General features: G+C 38.2%; 2 protein-coding genes across 2 annotated transcripts; one reads left to right on the top strand and one right to left on the bottom strand.

Annotated features, from left to right (window-relative positions):
• Positions 1–607: 607 nt before the first annotated feature.
• Positions 608–5362, top strand: LOC121856004. The gene is made up of 3 exons (XM_042351241.1): positions 608–715; positions 1598–1799; positions 2648–5362. The coding sequence occupies exons 2-3, from the start codon at positions 1623–1625 to the stop codon at positions 3578–3580; spliced, it is 1110 nt and encodes a 369-aa protein (XP_042207175.1). The 5' UTR covers positions 608–715; positions 1598–1622; the 3' UTR covers positions 3581–5362.
• On the bottom strand, positions 4233–20506 carry LOC121856003 (integrin-linked protein kinase homolog pat-4-like). The gene is made up of 10 exons (XM_042351239.1): positions 20452–20506; positions 17693–17793; positions 16010–16175; positions 15663–15855; positions 14259–14339; positions 13949–14144; positions 13353–13596; positions 12995–13094; positions 12347–12477; positions 4233–10833 (listed from the first exon to the last, which is right to left on the bottom strand). The coding sequence occupies exons 2-10, from the start codon at positions 17779–17781 to the stop codon at positions 10684–10686; spliced, it is 1350 nt and encodes a 449-aa protein (XP_042207173.1). The 5' UTR covers positions 17782–17793; positions 20452–20506; the 3' UTR covers positions 4233–10683.
• Positions 20507–21715: the final 1209 nt, after the last annotated feature.

Below are 21715 nucleotides of genomic sequence, written 5' to 3' on the forward strand. Positions count from 1 at the left end.
TCAACACTCTTGTCTTTACTTACAGGGTCTCCTACACGCCTTCGACGGTAAAAATAAATATAAAGGGAGAGAATGAAACTTAGGAGATAGAGATATAACAAGAGAGAGATTAAGAGAGGGAGAGATTGAGATATATGATAGAGAGACAGTGGGAAAGGAAAATTGAGAAATATCATATAGAAGATGGATAGAGAGACCTAAACCAGACTGAGGTGGTGAGAATTTTGTCTCCTACGTTGTTCTAGTGTTAAGTTTTAGTCCAATGCATTTTTTTTCCTGGGGTGAGTTAGGGTCAGCTGTATTTGACTCATAGAGGTTTGCTTGGTGAATTATTCTGGTAACCGATTAGTCGACTTAAGGTAAAACACGAATATCCGGTATAACTTCAAAATTACACTGAGATACCTTCACTTAATACCAGTTAGAAAACAAAATTAACACTGAGACTCTACCTTAACTAGATATCTTCACTTTATACCAATTAGTAGACAAAATTAACACTGAGACTGCCTTAATTAGGGTTAGGTGTCATTTTGAAGTTATCTTTGTGTTTTACTTAAACTCCAACGGGAAAATTCTTACGTCACAGAGGAGTAGCTGACAGGACGTGGTGGTGACATTAAGACCAAGACGTTATTAGTAGCTCTGAAGTGGCAGGTGAAGGAGTGTGTGGTGTAGTGCTGAGACAAGCGAACCTTCGTCTGGTGTTGTGTAGGTAAGAGTCATCCGGGCGAATATCCGTCTGGCTAAGTTTTTTGTTGTCGCACACACACACACACGCACACACATGCAGGCACAAACAGTACTAAATGAACTTTGAACCCCTGATATGAACCCCAGGTAAGAACTTAATATGAACCCCGGGTAAGAACTTAATATGAACTCCAGGTAAGAACTTAATATGAACCCCTGATAAGAACTTAATATGAACCCCTGATAAGAACTTAATATGAACTCCAGGTAAGAACTTAATATGAACCCCTGATAAGAACTTAATATGAACCCCGGGTAAGAACTTAATATGAACCCCTGATAAGAACTTAATATGAACCCCGGGTAAGAACTTAATATGAACCCCTGATAAGAACTTAATATGAACTCCAGGTAAGAACTTAATATGAACCCCTGGTAAGAACTTAATATGAACCCCTGGTAAGAACTTAATATGAACCCCTGGTAAGAACTTAATATGAACCCCTGGTAAGAACTTAATATGAACCCCGGGTAAGAACTTAATATGAACCCCTGGTAAGAACTTAATATGAACCCCTGATAAGAACTTAATATGAACCCCAGGTAAGAACTTAATATGAACCCCTGGTAAGAACTTAATATGAACCCCTGGTAAGAACTTAATATGAAACCCAGGTAAGAACTTAATATGAACCCCTGGTAAGAACTTAATATGAACCCCTGATAAGAACTTAATATGAACCCCAGGTAAGAACTTAATATGAACCCCTGGTAAGAACTTAATATGAAACCCTGATAAGAACTTAATATGAACCCATGGTAAGAACCACTGATATTAACCCTTATCTGAACCCCTTAGTCGTTTCAGTCGTCAACACCAACAATTAAATATATTATCTTTCAGTGGCTTCCGGTGTACCTTGAGGACTATGGCGTCGGGTTATGGAGCATGGACCATTATAGTGGTGCTGGTAGTAGCTTATTTGGGCACTTTCCTTGTTGTCAGTGCTCAGCCATGCCATGAGGGAAGTATGTCAAGCCAGTGCCAGTGTGAAAGCCACCAGCCTGGTACCCTGAAAGTCATCTGTTCGTGTGACTCTGGCCAGGTGAGCTAGACCTGAAGGTTGTTTATGTCCAAGGGAAGAGACAGACAGACAGGTGGACTGATAACCTGAAAAAAACAGAAAAAACCAGTGATAGACTAAATGAGAGACAGACAGACTGATAAATTGAAAATCAGAGTGATAAAGTGATAAATTTATAGATATACAGACTGTTAGACTGATAAAGTGAAAGACAAAGAGACTGACAAACTAAAAGATACAGACTGACAGACACCAAAAGACTGATGAACAGAGCAGACAGAAGAGATAGAAAAGAACCAGATGGGCATAACAGACAGAAATGACAGACAGATTGAGGTAGATAGATAAAAATGCAGACAGGACACAATCAGATGAGAAGAACAGACAAACAGGCTGACAAACAAACTGGGATAAAAGAGACAGAAAGATAGAAATATAGACAAAACAGACACAGACAGACAGAACAGACAGGGTGATTATTCATATTGTCTCAAAATCCTCTTGAAGTTCTTAACAAATTTGTATATTATTTATCTTAATTATTGATAACGTACTGTATACAGATTGTCTCTCTTCTTAAAATAGAAATAATAATTGGATTTATTTAATTCTAAAAAGAGCTCACAAGACTTCTCACCAGGTGTAGAGGTTTAATTAAGGTAGTTGTCAGGTGTACAGTACTTAAATGTTTCTGTTGATATAAAAGTTAAGATGCTATTTATATAATTCAGCCACTACATGGGAATTACTACACCTATACTGTATTGTCTACTTAAATCTGTACTTATACTTATGTTTCTGAATACAGTATCTTAACAGAAGATAATAATATGTGACTTTACTAACAAGCAGTTGACCTCTCCTGACAGCCTCTGACACTGTCTTTTAGTCTACCACCAACCGTCACACACATCCACATCCACAACTGCAACTCTACAGTCACTGTCACGTCTAATGCCTTCGAGGGTCTGGACTCCTTAGAGGACATCACCTTCCAGTCCATCTCTCACCTTAAGCTGGAGTCAAGTAGCCTTCATCTGATCATCTTCCACCAAAACAATTTCTCGTTGACGTTCGATTCTGTGTGGAGATTGTCGCTGGCAGAGGATGCCATCCAACTGCAGGGTGAAGGTGGTCCCAACATGAAGGAGAACATAATCATCCGCAACTCATTCATCACAAACCTTCAACACAATGCCATTGTGGGCTCCCTTCACGAGCTACGCCTGGAGAATGTGATTCTGTCTCAAGCTCCAGCACCCAGAGCCATAAACACTGGGCCTGAAGGTGCCTCAGTCTTCATCAACTCCATGGATGCCTCCACCCACGGACTCAGTTCAGAATGGCTCACAGGTAAAATTTCTCACCTGAGTATCATCAACAGCAGCCTCACCCTCCTCCCAGGAGCCTTCACTGGTGTGAACATGACGGGTGTGCCCACCTCCCGCTTCACGTTCCTCAACAACCAGCTCGGCTACCCCAAGTGGTTTCCTGGCAACACCACATCAGTACCTTCACTTCCAACTAGATCACTGGACCTGACAGTTCCCAGGCAGGGGCTTATCATCAATGCCTCAAACAATAAGATGACCTGCAGCTGTGAAGATACCGTTTGGCTCCGGGAGGATCCTCAAACTGATCTTAAACATATTATCCAACAGTCTATCAAGTGTCTGGAGGATAAAGCAGGGTCTCCCGTGGCCCGGTGTAGCGCCGTGTCAAACACCGGCCTTGTCTCAGCTATTGTTGTAAGCCTTACATTAAGCTGTGTCACTCACTGGGTCCAACTGGCTCTCTCGTAACTCATACACTAAATGTTTACAAGAACTACTAAAAAAAAAATACAGTAAATATGAAAGATATTTTCAAATGAATTACCAACCACTTTACATACAGTAAGTCCGCCCTTAACGTCGTCCCGCTTAACGTTGTTTCGGTACTATGTCGCTAAAGTTTAGAAACCAAAGATTTGTTTAACGTTTCAGTGATCCGATACTACGTCGTTTTGCGTTGTCACAGACGATATTTTACGGTGCATCACCCTCCCTTGGCTTGGCACAGTCTCAGGGACTCACCACCCTCCTCCTCTGCTCCCACCCTTCTCTTCTCCTCCCCTCCCGCCATCCGCCTCCTCTGCTTCACTACCCACCTCACACTCGCTCTACCACCTCCGCCCATCGGTGAGTACCAATACAAGCCTAGTATAGTTGTATATGTATAACCCCGACGTTAAGCGAGGACTTCCCGTATTATTTCCATAACCCAATTCATTTTATTATCCTAGTCTTGTCTCATTCAATTCCATGAAAAGGAACTAATTGCAACACCAAATGTTTTTATGAGAAGTGAAAGTTCATCCTGTAACCATGACAGCTAATGGCAGCCAGTGAGGATAGGTATGAACCTTCGGTCCACCAGGCGGAGGCAGTGTACAGGACAGAAAAAACACAACAATCAAATTACATCCATTTATTAATTGGTCTAGTAATACATAATTATTAATATTTTGGTTGAGGCTTTTAGTTTAACATAAAGTGGCAGTGTTTTATACAAACTTAGTCACTATTAGTAAGACCAAACAGTCCATACATATGAAATACGAAATTAAATTAGTGACACTGGCAATCGGGTGAAACACATAAAAATATACAAAATGATCTGTTAAAAGGCACTCACTAAGAACACTTTTAAGAAAATCACAAAAGCAGAAGAGATTCGTCTTGTATTTTTACGCCGAGGAAATGTGAGAACTTAAGCTGTGTAAGCCCTGGGCAACACAACACCCCGCTCGACAAACACCGGTGATAATACAGTTTTGGTCAGTCTATTTAACATAAGTTACTACGCATTTACCGGTAAATCTGAGTCAATGGACTTCACTAACCTAGAAAGTTAAAGTTATTATTCTTAGCCCTTAAGTGGCGGCGAAGGACTAACCCCGTGTGCACAAACTTTAAGCACAGGGTAACAAGAAACTTCCACCAATGATAACCACCATTTAAGGGTTAAGAGTCAGAGTGTGGACCAATGGTTAACACCACCAAACACAGCAACACTAAGTCCTTAATGCAGTGTCCTACAGTGGAAAGAATTAATTCATTAAACATTCTAATAAGATAAAAAATAATTACAATGTTACAGGTGCAGAAAACAGTACCATATAATTCCTGGTCATTGTGACTTCTTTCATTTAATGCATATGTCTAGTGCTGAAAATTCTGATAGGAATATTTTTCTGATATACTTCATGTGAAAGTTTATACTGTACTGCCTTTTGAAGCTGAGATGTCATGATGATTCAGAAAATAGGGTCATTGTCGGTTAACCTAGTGATAGAACTTGCACGTAACTACAGTACATAAAAGCTAATAAACACTTCATTACAAAACAAAAGCAAAAATACTGTACTTTTTATGCTAATTATCCTACAAAATTTACTCACCAAGTATACTGCAGAAATAAGCAAGCATAAATTTATTTCTAGTTTTTCTCAACACAGATGTCACCCAATATGTCACTCTCACTTTAAGATGACAGCAAATCAATCTCAAACAAATTACAAATATATCATCAATCAAACAAAATGTTGTGTTTTACTCCTCATATTATTACTCTATGTACTGTCGAGCTGCTCCGGGTCAGAACAAGACAAGCAAGTGACACTGCAGGTTTGGATGTGTTTACTGTACTGTATTATTATAATCTTCCCCTTAAACTTTAGTTGTGTTTTCTGGCATTTTTCTTTTTAAACTATTGTCACTTGTCTACCTCTTGCCCGGAGCACTTTGTATGCATTTATGTGTCACTGTACAGTATGTCAGGCACAAGTCACACAATGAATCATTTACCTGGGTGATACTGTATCAATTCATAAAATCATATGAAATTAAATATTACAGCAAATCAACTACTGTATTAACACTAAAGGAAAGGTTACTTATTCAGTCCTAAACTAAACAATGGAGTTCACATTAATGTACTGTACTTGTCAATATGAGCAACACAATGCAACCAAGAAGCTCCGTCCACAGCTTATATTTACCGGCACAGTCACAAATAAACTGGACAGCATTAACTTTTGTGCTGGACAGAGTGGACCCTAGACTACGAGACGAGACACGTAAGGCACGACCACGTGGACCAACAACACACGATATATCAAAGTCATCGGCAGCGGCCATCTTTATCGATGCTGCCGCACGATGGTTTCTTCACACCAAATTTTGAGGATAATATTGTACATCATTATATTCTTTAACATAATTTAAATCATCTTTTGAAGGGAGAGGGAAAACATCGGACAAAAGTGTAAATCGGACAAAAGTGCAACTCACCATCGGACAAAAGTGCAACTCACCATCGGACAAAAGTGCAACTCACCAAGGGTCATCAATATATTGTTCATGGCCATTATGTGCACGTTTGTCAATGATATTAATTACTCTTTTTCAGACTTTATTTGTTATAATCGCTGTTCCATCACGAGGACATCAATGACTGTGAGTAGTGTTAAGTTATCAAATTAGTGTTGATGTTTTCTTCACTTCACATATCAAAACCATTTTCATCTCTACTTAAAATGTTCAACCTTTATGATATTGAAGTCACAGAGGCAGTAGTTAGTGATGTCAGTTAACTAAAGTCACAGAAGCAGGAGTTAGTGATGTCAGTTAACTATAGTCACAGAAGCAGTAGTTAGTGATGTCAGTTAACTTAAGCCACAGAAGCAGTAGCTAGTGATATCAGTTAACTTATGTCAGAGAGGCGGTAGTTAGTGATGTCAGTTAACTTATGTCACAGAGGCGGTAGTTAGTGATGTCAGTTAACTCGAGCAATGTCAGTTTATTATCTTTATGTAATTAATGTCAGTTTATTGGAGGTAAACAGTTTATTAAGGATGTCAGTATTACTGATGTCACTTTATGAGTGATGTCAGTTTAATAATGTCACTTTATGAGTGATGTCAGTTTAATAATGTCACTTTATGAGTGATGTCAGTTTAATAATGTCACTTTATGAGTGATGTCAGTTTAATAATGTCAGCTTATTGTCAGTACTAGTGATGTCAGAGTATTAGCGTCAGTACTATTGATGTCAGTGTATTAATGTCAGAACTAGTGATGTCAGTCTATTAATGTCAGTACTAGTAATGTCAGTTTATTAGTGTCAGTACTAGTAATGTCAGTTTATTAGTGTCAGTACTAGTAATGTCAGTTTATTAGTGTCAGTACTAGTAATGTCAGTTTATTAGTGTCAGTACTAGTAAGGTCAGCTAATTATTGATGTCAATACTAGGAATGTCAATTTATTAATGTCAGTACAGTATTAGTGATGTCAGTTTGTTAATATACAGTAATGTCAATTTATTTGTGATGTCAGCTTACTACTGATCTCAGCTAGCAACTGATTTCAACTTATTAACATCACCTTAATCCTGATGTCAGCCTATTATCTAAGTGATGGCATCGTATAAGTGTCGGTGCATTGAAGTGACATCACCTTGATAAAACAAACAAACGCGTCGGATTGATGGAGGCGTTTACTGATCCATCACAAAAGGAAGACAAATTTATTAGAGAGATCATTTACGAGGCATTGTTTACTTACGCACACACCCGACACTAACCCATCGCAGTACCCCCCCCCCCCAGGTCGATCAATAAGGCAATTTACGATAACCAGAGCGATGAATCATGCCCCCTAATCTGTTATACACTAGGGTGTTCATTTTCCAAAACACATCCACACGACTTTCTTCTATGCTTAGCCTATAAGTCTAAGAAGAAGAAAAATAGAAAAAAATTATATGCTTCAAAATATATCAGAAACCTTTAGGGAATTATTTTTTCAATGCCTTGTTTATCTTCTTTTTCTCATATTCACAGAAAGAGGAAAATTCATGTCAGAAAAAAAAAAAATAAAAAAAATTGTCATGTACAAAATTAAAGAGCTTAGATATTTTCTGACTGGAAGTGACTGAAGTTTTAAGCTAAATGAAACCATATCTGAAATGTTTCCATTCTCACACGAGTCAAAGAAACCATTAAGATGTGTTAAACGTGATTATTCTATTTGGATATATCTACTTCATCGTAAAAAAACATATAGTATATATAGTGTTGAACTTTATTCTACTAACAGTCACTGGTATTAACCTTTTTCCAATAACTCACTTGAATACAATTATTTACACAATTTTACTTTCTACCAGATAACTATTTTCTTCTCCTCAAAGATTCTCTTAAAAATTAGCACCAAAATCTTTCACCTGCAATGAAAGAAAATAAATCACTGCAAATGCAATAAGGCATCAGAGTTAGGGGGAAAAAAATGCACCATAATACCTATGAGTCAGGGTCGTCCACACTACAGAGTCATACGCTAGGTGAGAGGTGGTCTGGGAACACTGTGAGGAGGAGGAAGAGACATGAGAGGTGGTCTGGGAACACTGTGAGGAAGAGAGACGTATCCAAGGAAGATTTCATAATAATACTGATCCGTCACGGTGGTCAATTTATCATGAACAATACTGACACAGAGATCACTCCACAGCCAGCCTCACACACACGCTAAGCCTAGGAACTCTGTGGACACGCTGCCCAAGCTTGGTGGCCTTGAAATATAACACGGCACCGATGGCCAAAAACTACTGAAAGGTGGCCGGCCTTGTTAAAAGTGAGTGTGGAGAACCCTGACCAGTATACAGTTGATTAATTATACATTTTTACTGATAATCATATTGGAAACTAATACTAAATGTGATGAAGTTTGAGGTTAAAACTATGCGCATAAGACAGTCATTCCAGACATGATCGGCAGAGCTGTGGTGGTATGTGAGGCCACGTAATACCATCATCCAGCTATAGGCGGACACACTGCATTACTTGCCGTATCATGTGTGGAAATATCTTTACATTACAGAGAAATCAAAGGCGAGGAAGTACTACTATATTACAAGTTGCATAGATAACATGTGATGTTCTCATTTGAAAAATAACGTAAGGCGACTACATGACCAAACTCATACAGCTACACTAAATGAATGGTTTACACACCAGACTTAAAATGGGACTCATTTTATTAATTTCCATGAGCAGAAAGGAGCAATTATTTTCACAGGGGACGTGCCTCAAGAAAGTCCATGTCTTACACGTTTTGATTCACCGACACTATCCCCGGGCGCTGTAACTGTCGGTCACTAAAGCCAGATATTTACTTATTTTGTCAGTCCCATATTTTGCCCAATGTTAACACATTCATTTCCAGTAAATACGTAGATAATTCACTCTCTAGAGACAAGGCATAAGGACACACACGTAGAGGACCAGCACAAATGTCTCGGACTACTCTACACTGTACTGTACTGTACCATAATATCAAAGCAGACAATCTAACGCTAATTGTATTATATGATTGCTTGACTTTTGCACTCGAAGATGACTACACAATTCATAAGCTGTACATAATAATGATAATACTTTATGACATATTCCACTATGTTTTAACAATGTCACTGTTTTCATTGGTTACATACATTGTTGAACCATGCTGTGTTTTCATATAAAATCTACCCTAACCTACACCTCTGTTGGATCTTTTTAAGCTTTGTTAATAATGCAATAATGTGAGGAACTATATCTAACCTACATCACTATTATACAATTGCACCGTGTGAGAAATTGGAAAATTAACTCCACATTGGCTAACTACTTGGCACAAACACAGGTCATGAGTCCTCAACACCTCCATGTATGAGGGTGTCCTAGTCTACTAATAATTACATGTGACATTTTTGACAATATAAGCCTGACAGCTTAACCCTTAAACTGTGGCTAAGTTTCCATAATCCACCCTCATGTGCGCTAAAATGGTACGCAAACAACATAAAACATTCACTGCTGATGGCCGCTATCCCTACAGCATATGTCCACTGATGATGACCATCGTCCTTACAGCATACATCCACTGATGATGACCACAGTTTAAGGGTTAATATTTCTTGCACAAGACACAAGTATTTCTTTTTTGACTTAGCATCTTAAATCAATAATTATTTGGCTGTTGCATATAAAATTATTTTCATTCTGACTTAAATTATACAAAAACTTTCAGTCTATCCCATTAATGTAGTGTAACTTAAACACCAACTTGTCATAAAAACTTAAATAGTTTACAAACATCCAGATAAGTTATAAGGAAATATAGATATCATATTTCATCAATATCTGTAAGATGTATCACCACACCCACATGACTGGTGCTGTGGGCCGACTCATAAAAAAGTCGTCATTTTCATTATCGTTCCTCTATGATGATAAGAACAGGTGTAAAAGATATGACTGATAACAATAATAAAATATCAACATATATAACAAGAGGTAAAATATTAACGACAAGAAGTGATGGCAAGTACATGACCCAGAGGAGAACACACAGGAGAGACCGACTTACATGGTATTAGAGTGAGTTGTCCTCCTCCTGCTAAGAAAATAACCTCTTGAAGATAAAATTCCAATTATAAAAACATCCATATACTGTACTGTACTTACATACTGACTTATATTGCACTTTTAGATGATAGCATACAATGATATGATAAGATTTATTTATTGGTTACACAGAAAAAAATGCAAGATATTATTTATTATTAAAAGTGTATGTGTGAATGTGTGTGATAAGATGTTGGTTTAGGCGAACGATGCACCAACTTGTTCAGCTATTGACTATTAGTTCATTTAAATGTGCATATATAGTTACCGTACATTAAAATCATCTCTCCTCAGCAAAGTGACACACGCTGTTGTTGTAATGGATACACTTCAGGCATATTTCCTTCAAGACAATGCACACATACGGTACGTCTTAACTGCCTCACCTCCTCCTCACCCTCGCTCATGGAGACAGTTCACTGGGTGCACATCTTCTCCAGAATTGGGAGAATCATATCGAAGGACGGCCGCTTCCCAGGGTCCTCGTTCATACAGATGCGTACCAGCTTGGAGATGTGAGGAGATATACCCGGAGGGACACTCACTCGGAGACCCTCCAACGCGATCTGAGAAGACGACATTATCTCAGCATTAAGCTTTAACCTCACACAATATGAATCAAAACCAGCAAAAATCAAGCCTTATTCATTGTAAAAATTACGGTCGATTCCTATACTGTATAGGCACAGACAGACACAAAATTCTATTGGACATTAAGACATCGCTATCTCCTTCTTTGAAACCTTTTATGAGAAAATAAAACCACATTCTCCCTTCATTCACTCATTCTTACATAGGCTGTCGTAGATTTTAGATATTACTTACATATAAAGCTTTTTCATCGCCTATACTAGACTCTGAGTATTATTCTTATGAGATTATTTACATCATGTGAACAAAATGAAAATATGGCAGTAAAAAATGTAAGAGCGAGTGAACGTGTGTGGCGGGGAGGGCAAACACATCATAAAGCCCTTTTCAAAATATTCACAAGTCAGTTGTTTCCATATTATCTACCTATTCCTTTATCAAACACTTGTCTATCTACATATGTTTACCAACTCGTCCGTCTACGAATCACCATCTCGACGAATTGCTAAAAGAACACACCTTTTTATCTATCATTTATCTCTCTACAAATACATCTCATGTGACAAATACCCCACAGCATCACCTGCACATAAGCTGGAGAATACCCGAAAAGATATTAATAATATATACATGGGCGTTCAATGATTTCATGGGGAAAGAAGGTTGTGGTGATGATGGCTGACGCTAGCATGTGTGATGAAGCAACAGAGGTAAACCACACACAGGCTTGCATTCACACACACACACACACACACACATGAGGCACTCTGGGTGAGAACATGACAAGTGAAACAGCTGCTCGAGACATCGTTACTGCTCTACTAAACAATACTCATTTTAACATTGCTACACTTTGGTTTGTTTTGTTTTTTCTGACGTGTCTTAGTTTTGTAGTACACTATGTCTACTTCTAACCTGAGGCCTTACTGTGACGGCAGAACACCATTGCAAAACAGATGTAACTCAATTATGGCGCACCTCTCGCAACAAAGGTTCAAAATCTGATATTGAAACAGTTTATTTAGCCGGAAAGGTACAGAGCCCGAGCTCTGACTTACCCCCTGTTCCTTCACACAATAAATTATGCTCAAACAAAACACAGAAATACAGTACAACAATAAAACAAATCTATGCTGACATCATCAAATGTAGTAAAAATAATGCCAGTAAAGATAAATGAATCTGACATTATACAAGACGTACATACATACATTAGATCATTGGTAAGTTGATAAACAGTATTGAGTGTAACGTCAAAATTACTTTCTGGTGAACTGGGATACAATGTACAGTACACAAAACAACAACGTTCACGAAAATCAATAACCCCAAACCAAACTTGACGTGTACAGTACTGTCATAAGGGTAACACTGTCAAAGTAAAAAAAATAATTGAACTTGAAAAAATAAAAGAACACGATACTGTACAGCTAAATCACAAAGGAACAACAAAATTGCAGGTTTAAACAAAATAGTTGTATACTGTACCTTCATGCCAGCCTCCATGGGGGTGAGATCAGCGAAGGGCACCTCACGAGTGGCCATCTCCCATAACGTGACGGCGAAGCTCCACATGTCAGCTGCCTTGATGTTAAGTTCCTTTGGCTTCTTCTGGAGAGCTGAGGAGTAGGTGTGTGTCAGTCAAATATTCTACTTAAGAAATGTGATGCATCTATTGCACGGTCGACCATAGTAACGGAGGATCGCACAGGTCACGCACCATAGGAACGTAATGTTTTCTTTTTTTTAGGTGAGAAAGTGATAACTAATCAATAATCAACAAAGACGACAGAGAAATTTAGCACAAGGGGAAAATAAGTATAAAACTCATGTACAGAAAGCCAGATGTCACACACCGATCAATTGCATTAGAATTTAATTGATAACACCAAGGCATATGGGTAAACTCGCTCCAAAAAGTATCTTTATGATTTTGTGCTAGACAATATGACACAAATGATGAAAGATTTTGACATCCCTACCGAGACAACAGGAGTCGCAGTGTTCTTTTTTAAATTCGTCGGACCCATCCTCAAAGATATTTTTAGGAGCTAGTGTACACAAAACCAAGCTATCCAATGTTCCAGAGGTGTGAGTCTGCACCTAATTATAAAAGAAATCATATCAACGCCTCACCTTCAGGAGAGAACCATTGTGGGGAGTAGAGTTTGCCTCGCTCCTGGAATGAAAACTTGGCATCGGCCATGCTGACACGCGCTGTTAGATCATCATCAATCTGAAAAGTATCAAGTATCACAGCATCTATATCACATGATAACAAGATATATCACGTAAAAGCCTTACACTAGAAGCATGAGACCTTCTGATCTTATATGAAACATTCCTTGAGAACTAATATATTTAGCCACACTCTGGCTCGTGACTGTAACTACCTGAAACATGATTCTCATTTTATCATAATCAAATTTCTGGAGAATGTAACATGACCAACAATGAAACTCCTCATGATGTGTTTGGAACAGGACAAACTCACCATGATGTGTTTGGATGAAACATACAAGTTGGGGATCAACTTCTCCAGTGAGTGGATGAAGGCCATCCCACGAGCAATGTCAAGGGCAAACTTGAGCGCCTGTGCAGTGTCGACCACAATACCACTATCTTGGTGTAGGAGTGTGAAGAGGGACCCATTTGGCAGGTACTGTGTGATGACCACCAGGTTGGGGGGGCTGTTGCAGCACCCGACGACAGGAAGAACATTTGGGTGAGAGAAAATCCTGAAAAAGTGAAAGAATACCATCAAGTGTTGGCCAGTGAGGGTGGCCAAGTCTTCCACCCCAGTAAAGTCTATGGAGCCATAACTGGACAAAAAGACAGATAATAATGAATTAAAGATTATCAAAACAGTCCGAGTTATTGTGATAACTCTACATGACAAGCATCAGAAGTTGTGTTCACCAAGACTTTGCATTATGATATAATTTGTGTGGACGTCACTTACAAATCCAACATAGCCATTTGACTTATAATATTCACAATGTTTGAAGCAGTGACATACAAACATATAGATGCCTGCTACTTCTGAAAGAACAGCAAGAGACAATAATATGAACAGGTCTCCCAACATACCTCAGGCGTGGAAACTCCTCGTTGAAGTCCCGGCAGATGCGAGCCGAGCACTCCCTCAGAGCTAAGATCTTGGCGATTATTTCATTCCCTTGCCACTTGCCTCGCCACAGTTCTCCAGAAGGACTCACAGCAATTTTTGTGTGCAGTGCCAGTTCATTAATGTTGATGCCCTTGTGTCGGGACAATGTCGCATCACCTGCCACAGGAAATATTTATTAGTTCGAAGATCAATACTTTCTTAATTCTGAACCGAAGACTAACCCGCTTCCCAGTGGCTTAAAAAAAAAAAAAAAAAAAACTCAACACTTACGACTGCGAGTCTTGAAGCCCAGCCAACTCTGATCCTTGAAGGCCACTTTCTCCAGATTCTGGCCACTGTCAACTGCCATGGCTGTACGGAAACAAAAGTGACGAGTTAAGATCTTTTTCAAAACTTACAATCACAAAATCTTCCTCAAATTGTCATAACACGAGAATATATATTTTACTTCTACTGTATGTTATTCCTAAACCTGGGATCCATTTACAAACAACACTCAAGAGCAAACACACCAACAATATACACTACACTCTAATTATCAAACTTATTTCACCACATACCTTCACACTCAACCCAGAATCACCCACCCGAACTATCACTCATCATTACGTAAAAATAATAGTGACAATGGCTGACTGCTGAAATGGATAACTGGAGATAAAAATGCATTAGATAATAACTTAAAAATGTACAGGAGCCCCAATTAAATCTGTCCAGTAGTTGCAACAATACTTATGATACAAACCTTTGATGCATCTGTTGGACATCCTTGGTCAAAATAACTTATGGTTTACAGTCTGTCTCTAATCTTCCTTTCCTCGTCAATACACATCTATGCTATCTACCTTCCTCATTAATAGACGTCTATTTACACTATCTACCTTCCTCATTAATAGACGTCTATCTACACTATCTACCTTTCTCATTAATAGACGTCTATCTACACTATCTATCTCCTTCTATAATCAACTTATCAAAGCTACACTATTTTGTGGCTTAAACTTTGTGAAACTCAAGACTGCTATAAGACTCAGAAGTAATCCACTATCAAAGGATTACTGAGGCCAGGATTTATGATGAAGTTAATCCCCTAACACGAGCTTAGTGATGTACGGTGCTGGATTACTCTGTTAGGTAACCAATAAAGGCTAACTTTACCGATATAAGAGTTAAAAGCAATAATGTATCACTAAGTTTAATAGGATTAGCTATCTTAAGATTAAATAAAAACGGTTGGCAGCGAGTAATTAGCATTAGAAAAATAATAAAATTTTTTGGGATGTCATCTGGACTAGTAATTATAGAGATATCAAATTGTGGGCAACAGATCCTTACTCAGCATGTCCAGGTGTACATATATTGAGATTCTGAATAAAATCGGAGAGATCAAGATTATGGCCGAAATGGTAAGCCTTGTGAGGATTTTAGGCTCCGAACACTTTCTCTCTCAGAACTGAAATTTAATGTGTCGAACTAACTAACTTATGTACATCACGAATAACACATAAACACAAAAAAGTGACCTTGAAAATGGATTAATCATTCTAACCTAAATTAACCTAACCTACCACAACCTAACCCAAAGGTACCATTAGGGTGGTTCATCTTCAGGTGGTCTGTTTGCTAGTACATGACTCAAAAAGACATTAACCAGCCATCATATAGAGGACTTACTGTGAAGCTTCTTGGCCATGACGCCCCTGCACTTGTCTAGAGGAACTTCACCATACTTATTGGCGATGGAGACTGAAGCCCCGGCCTGCACCAGGTCCTCGGCGATCAGCGAGTAGGCCCAGAAACATGCGTAGTGGAGAGGGGTGTTGCCGTGCTCGTTGATGAAGTTGACGTCTGCTTTATGTCGAAGGAGCTGTAACAGGAAGAAATAATTGTTGCTTGATGATAACATACTTTAAATACATAGATATAATAAAATGAACTGGGTGATGTTATGAAAATATGACCAAAAGATTATTGACATTTATTTACATCCATCGGCTGGTTGTCTGTTCTAGTGTACTTACGAGACTGGTAACATCGCGGTGTCCATGAGCTGCGGCCAGATGGAGTGGGATGTCGTCACCCAAGTTTGTGGAGTTGATACGAGCGCCCCGAGTGACCAGCATCTCCACAATCCCCACATGTCCTTCCTTGGCAGCCCAGTGGAGTAACGAGAAGCCATGGTCGTCGCTGTGAACAGAATTTATGGCATAGTAGTTCTGTAATTCTTTGTGTTATGTAAAAGCTGTCTACTCTGAATTTATGGGTTATACAGGTAGTTAGATTATGGTTATGTTAGGTCATGGTTAGGTCAGGTCATTGTAGGTTAAGTTAGGCCATGGCAGGTTATGGTAAGTTAGGTCATGGTAGCTGATAGTTTGGTTAGGTTAGCCTAGATGAGGTTCATGTATACAAGGTGCGATCCAAAAGTTCCCGGACTGGCTTCATAAAACCTTTATCTTAGCAGATATCGAATCTGAATCATCATCAGTTACTCACCTTGGGTGTAAGTTGTTTACTGCGTCGATTTGGTGGGAATCTGTGGTGCCAACTGGCCGTAGTGCAGCTTTGTGTGAGTGTGTATACTGGCCCATCTGCTGAGTCAGTCGCCACTCTACCCTCAACATGGAGGGAAGTATCAAGCAATGCTGCAGCATCAGAATTTGCTTCAGACTCGGAAAAAATGGTGCAGAAACCCACAAAATAATCAAGGAAGCCTACAAAGATGGAGCAATGGCCAGGGCTCAGGTTTTCAGGTGACACAAGAGCTTCAAAGAAGGGTGCACCTCTTTTGAAAATGCGCATCGTTCTGGGTGGCCTTCCACTGAGAGACATGATGAAAATGCCCAGAAAAATGACCAGCTTGTAAATGGAGATCGTAGGGTGACCATCCACGAGCGGTTGGACTTCTCATATGGAAAGTTAACCGGATTCTGACTGACGACCGGCAATTGGCCGCTTCACCAGGACAATGCACCTGCACACACTGTCCTCTCTGTGAATGATTTTCTGGTGAACCACAGCATCCTAGTGGTCCCACACCCTCCGTACTCTCCAGATCAGCCCCCTGTGAGTTCTGGCTGTTTCTGAAGTTCAAGTTGAACCTCAAGGGGAAGATCATGGACAGAATGGAGATCCAGGAAAAATCACAGAAGGTGTTCTTCAGCCTCACCAACAAGGACTTCCAGATCTGCTTCCAGAAGTGGGAAGAGCAGATTCAGCGCTGCATTGAGGCCTCTGAAGAATATTTTGAGGGTGACTAAAGTTTCACTGTAATATGTTGAAAAATAAAGATTTTATGAAGCCAGTCTGGGAACTTTTGGATTGCACCTCGCATTTTAACATTTGATATTGTGGTGATTGACGATGAAATACCTGGTCTGTGGTGATTGACGATGAAATACCTGGTCTGTGGTGATTGACGATGAAATACCTGGTCTGTGGTGATTGACGATGAAATACCTGGTCTGTGGTGATTGACGATGAAATACCTGGTCTGTGGTGATTGACGATGAAATACCTGGTCTGTGGTGATTGATGATGAAATACCTGGTCTGTGGCGATTGACGATGAAATACCTGGTCTGTGGCGATTGACGATGAAATACCTGGTCTGTGGTGATTGATGATGAAATACCTGGTCTGGGCTGAAATCTCACAAAAGGATATAGGAAGTAACGGGTAGCCATATAGGTATTTCATCCTTACCCCTGGTTCATGTCATGTTCTGTGTCGTCCAGCCATAGTCGCACCTGCACGGTGTTCCCTTCACGGCACCAATGGAAGATATCATCCATGGTTCACTGCAGCTGTCCAGGTGAAACAAATCATGGGTAAAGAGGATATGGTAACAGATACATATGTCACAGCCTGTGTACAAAATAACTAGTTATAATATAAGACACAAACCAAATTAATCCTGATTTATTACCACAGGATTAAAAAAAAACATTAAAATATTCAAAATTAATCAACATTTTGAATTATGAAAACGAACTCATGAAAGAAGAAGATCCTGTCAAGAATATCTCAATAACTAAGGGGGCAACAACCCTGATCCTCTACTCCATCACACTGTGTATATTGGTCAAGTATGTGAGGTGACCACAACATCAACTATCCCGGACACAACCACACAACAAACCTCCACAGTGACAATACAGGTAGCTAACTTCCTCAACAGGTGTGACAGTACCGCTACACCTGTACTTGATAAGATTAAACCTTTCCTTCACCAATATTATATAATTAATTAAAGGTACTTAGGAATAACTGAAGATAGTGAATAGTATTATGCCTATATATCCTACACAGGTGATAAGACAGAGGTATCCCACAACAGGTGTCACAATAACACTGTCAAATGTACATAAAATCACCTATTGTACTGATCCCTTCCTACACTATTATTAGAGAATGAAATAATGATATTTAATTATGCTTGACAATCTCTGAAGGGAGTTAGGTCAGAACCACTGTACGGTACAGGAGATCCTCAGAGCATGTGACGACTGTGTTCCAGAAAATGTTTAAATACTGTACTTATACATAACATACAACACTGTAATACAAAATCACTTACAAAAAAAAAAAAAAAATGTGCATATAAACTTAAACAGTGACCCTAGAGCCACTTTACTACAGTACTATTATGTCCTTCTAACAGTAAAATTACAGTACTGTAATTGATGATAATGAAATATTTAATGAAGTTAATTATTATGGTTTAAATACATAATAATGTACTGTACAAAATAAAGAAAACATATAATAAAACTGGAATAAAAATGTTGTAGAGTAGACGGTCATTATAACCACAAGTGGGACCACATCTATGCAGTTCTAACAAAATATTAAATCAACCAAACATATTGTATAAAGTACAAAATCCTCACTCTGACTGACAATACATTTTTACAACTTCACAAAAGACGACGCTGACCTCGGGCAAGAGACCTGTACTGCCATCTAGTGACAGGTCAGGGAAACTTTTGCTTTTGAACAGCTCAAGATGATGCTTGTTGCTTATGAAAAGAAAATCTGGTAATACTGCAGCAGATGGCTAACACCAGGAGCAGTTTGATTTCGTTCAGTTTTCCACAGATGTTCTTTGGATGATAAAAAGTAATAAAAATGATACGGCAATTTTTTATTCTAATTATAAGTATCTTTTAAATTTTACTTTACAGTTTCTCTCCATTTACAATCATAAATCACCTATAGATGGCAGGTCATGAAGGACGAGGCAAAGTGTAGGGAAAAGAACGGTGAAAAACTGATCATATGACACGAAAAATTCATTATTTACTCTACACATTCCTCCAAAATATCTGCCATTATCAGCGTGCGTTGTCGTCTGCTCTTTGTTTGCTTACGTACAGACCGAGCGGGTCGTTCACTCTGAGCGAACTCTCACGTCCAAAAAAAAATTTAAATTACCGGTACACCATGCTGCTTCAAGAAAGTTGCTTTCATTGGTACCAAATATCAAGTAAATACAGTACAGTACTTTCTGTTTAATATGGGAGGGGGTCTGCACCACTCCCAGCTAGGAAGAAGATAAGGTTAGGTAGGCTGGTATTATTAACGCTTCAGTCATCTTAGGAATTTAGGTTAGGTTAGATATAGTTCCTGGGTTCTGTGGTTAGGTTAGGTTAGGTAAGATATAGTTCCTGGGTTCTGTGGTTAGGTTAGGTTAGGTAAGATCAAAATAATTCAAACACGTCAAAAACTGCCGGAAAAACATAGGGATGACTGAAACAATAATTTTACCAGTAGGTGTCTTTGGTTGGTTAGGTTCTGTGGATTATCGTATCATTTTTATTACTATCATCCAAAGAACATCTGTGGACAAAATGAAGTAGTAAATCAAACAAAATGTTCTGGATTACCCAAAATATTCTTTAAAAATTATCCAACAATATCAAAAAGACTACAATAAAGTTACCAGAACAACTTTTATCAAGAAACATTAAAAGTGTAAATTTCAAAGGAGAAATTAAAACATTACTAAACAAATCCTTCAATACCACAACTTATATAATTAGTTTACACCTTATTAAAAGATAATTATTAGTACAGAGAGCAGGTGTTAAGACAGGTGTGTAGAGCAGGTATGAGATAGAGCAGGTGTTAAGACAGGTGTGTAGAGCAGGTATAAGACTCACCTCTACCACCTAGTACTTCAAACTCACTAGGTAGATACTCTTACTTATTTTATCTTACCTTAACGAGATAAAACAGCTCTAACACACCCAGATTAACAGTCTCTATACTATAAATAGCCCCCCTTAAAACACCCCCACCCACTTATAACCCACCACCTAATATCACCCTTCACTCTATAATGGCGACCTTTCTCTCATATTTTTACTATCATATCTCATCTCTAAAGATCATAGAGTCTCCCAGTTACTTCATAAAACATCCCATGACGTTAATAAAGCCAAAATATACAATAAACTCACCATCAGGCAGAAGGCTTCACCACACCTACGCACTGAGTAAACATTGAGACACTCCTGAACAACGAAAACTAACTCAAGATACTAAATTATTATAAAAAACAACATTTAACCTATTATTATAAATATTTTGTAGTTATAACTCTTATTTGATGATATAATTTAGGTTTTTATGATAAGATTTTAAAGTTTTATTGAGTAAATGTAGAGAAATATATAACAAGCAATACATATGGTAAGTAGTTTATCTATGTCTTAGATTATATTATATCTTCATAATTCTACTACGAGAATATTGTAATTTATTATAAAACTTTAGCACATAAATGAAAGATGAAATATAACCGAAAAACAAGAATAGTGAGGTTAATTATGACTCAGCCTTTTGCTTTAATTTCTTTAGTCATTTTTTGTATTTCAGGAGAGCCGACATTTGGGGCTTAATGTAGCTAGTCTTAAATAATAACCACGAACATTACTGGGGATACCATATATTCATCAAATAAAATTAACTAACTGGATGAAATAAACCCTAATTAAAACTGTTATTTAATCGCTATGCTACGTCCCGTTAAATCAGATTGGATTCAGGTTATTTGTTTAAAAGAAAAAAAATACATGTTCGTGGCTAATATTGGAACACCTGAGGAGCGGCAGGCGCCCTCAAAAAGAAATCACCACAATTTACTAGTTTCTTCTATATAAACTTACATTAAGAATTACAAAATATATCAACACACACATATATATATACCAGTGCCATCAAACCAAGAAATACAAACCTGTCATTTCTTAATCAGGATATTCAGGTGTGGGTGTATAGGAAGGAGTGACTACAGTAATTGGAGTCATTTCATTTCTAAGCTTTAACCATACTAAAGAAATGATGGTCGAGTGTTCTATTATATACGAATAACTCCTTTAATATATAGTATCAGTCTACATACGTCAATGATGTTAATATGACAAGATAAACATCACTAAACGGTACATTAAGTAACACCTGGCACCATTTGACAGGATACTACTGTAGATAACTGGTATTAATAAAAACACCACATAAGTCCAGTGAACTATTTCATTTTGTCTTTTATATAGTAAACAAACGACTCAAACATAACATATTAAAACTATCATTCATATTCATTCATATAAATAAAAGTAAATAAATAATACTGTAGGTCTTATGGGGTGGGTTAAGCAGAATCTACACTCCCCTTGTCACCTAAGTCAGGATGTTACGTCATTTATAAGCACTAAATTTTTT

Source organism: Homarus americanus, unplaced genomic scaffold (genome assembly GCF_018991925.1).
Source record: "Homarus americanus isolate GMGI-L3 unplaced genomic scaffold, GMGI_Hamer_2.0 scaffold19117, whole genome shotgun sequence".
Classification (NCBI taxonomy): Eukaryota; Metazoa; Arthropoda; class Malacostraca; order Decapoda; family Nephropidae; genus Homarus; species Homarus americanus.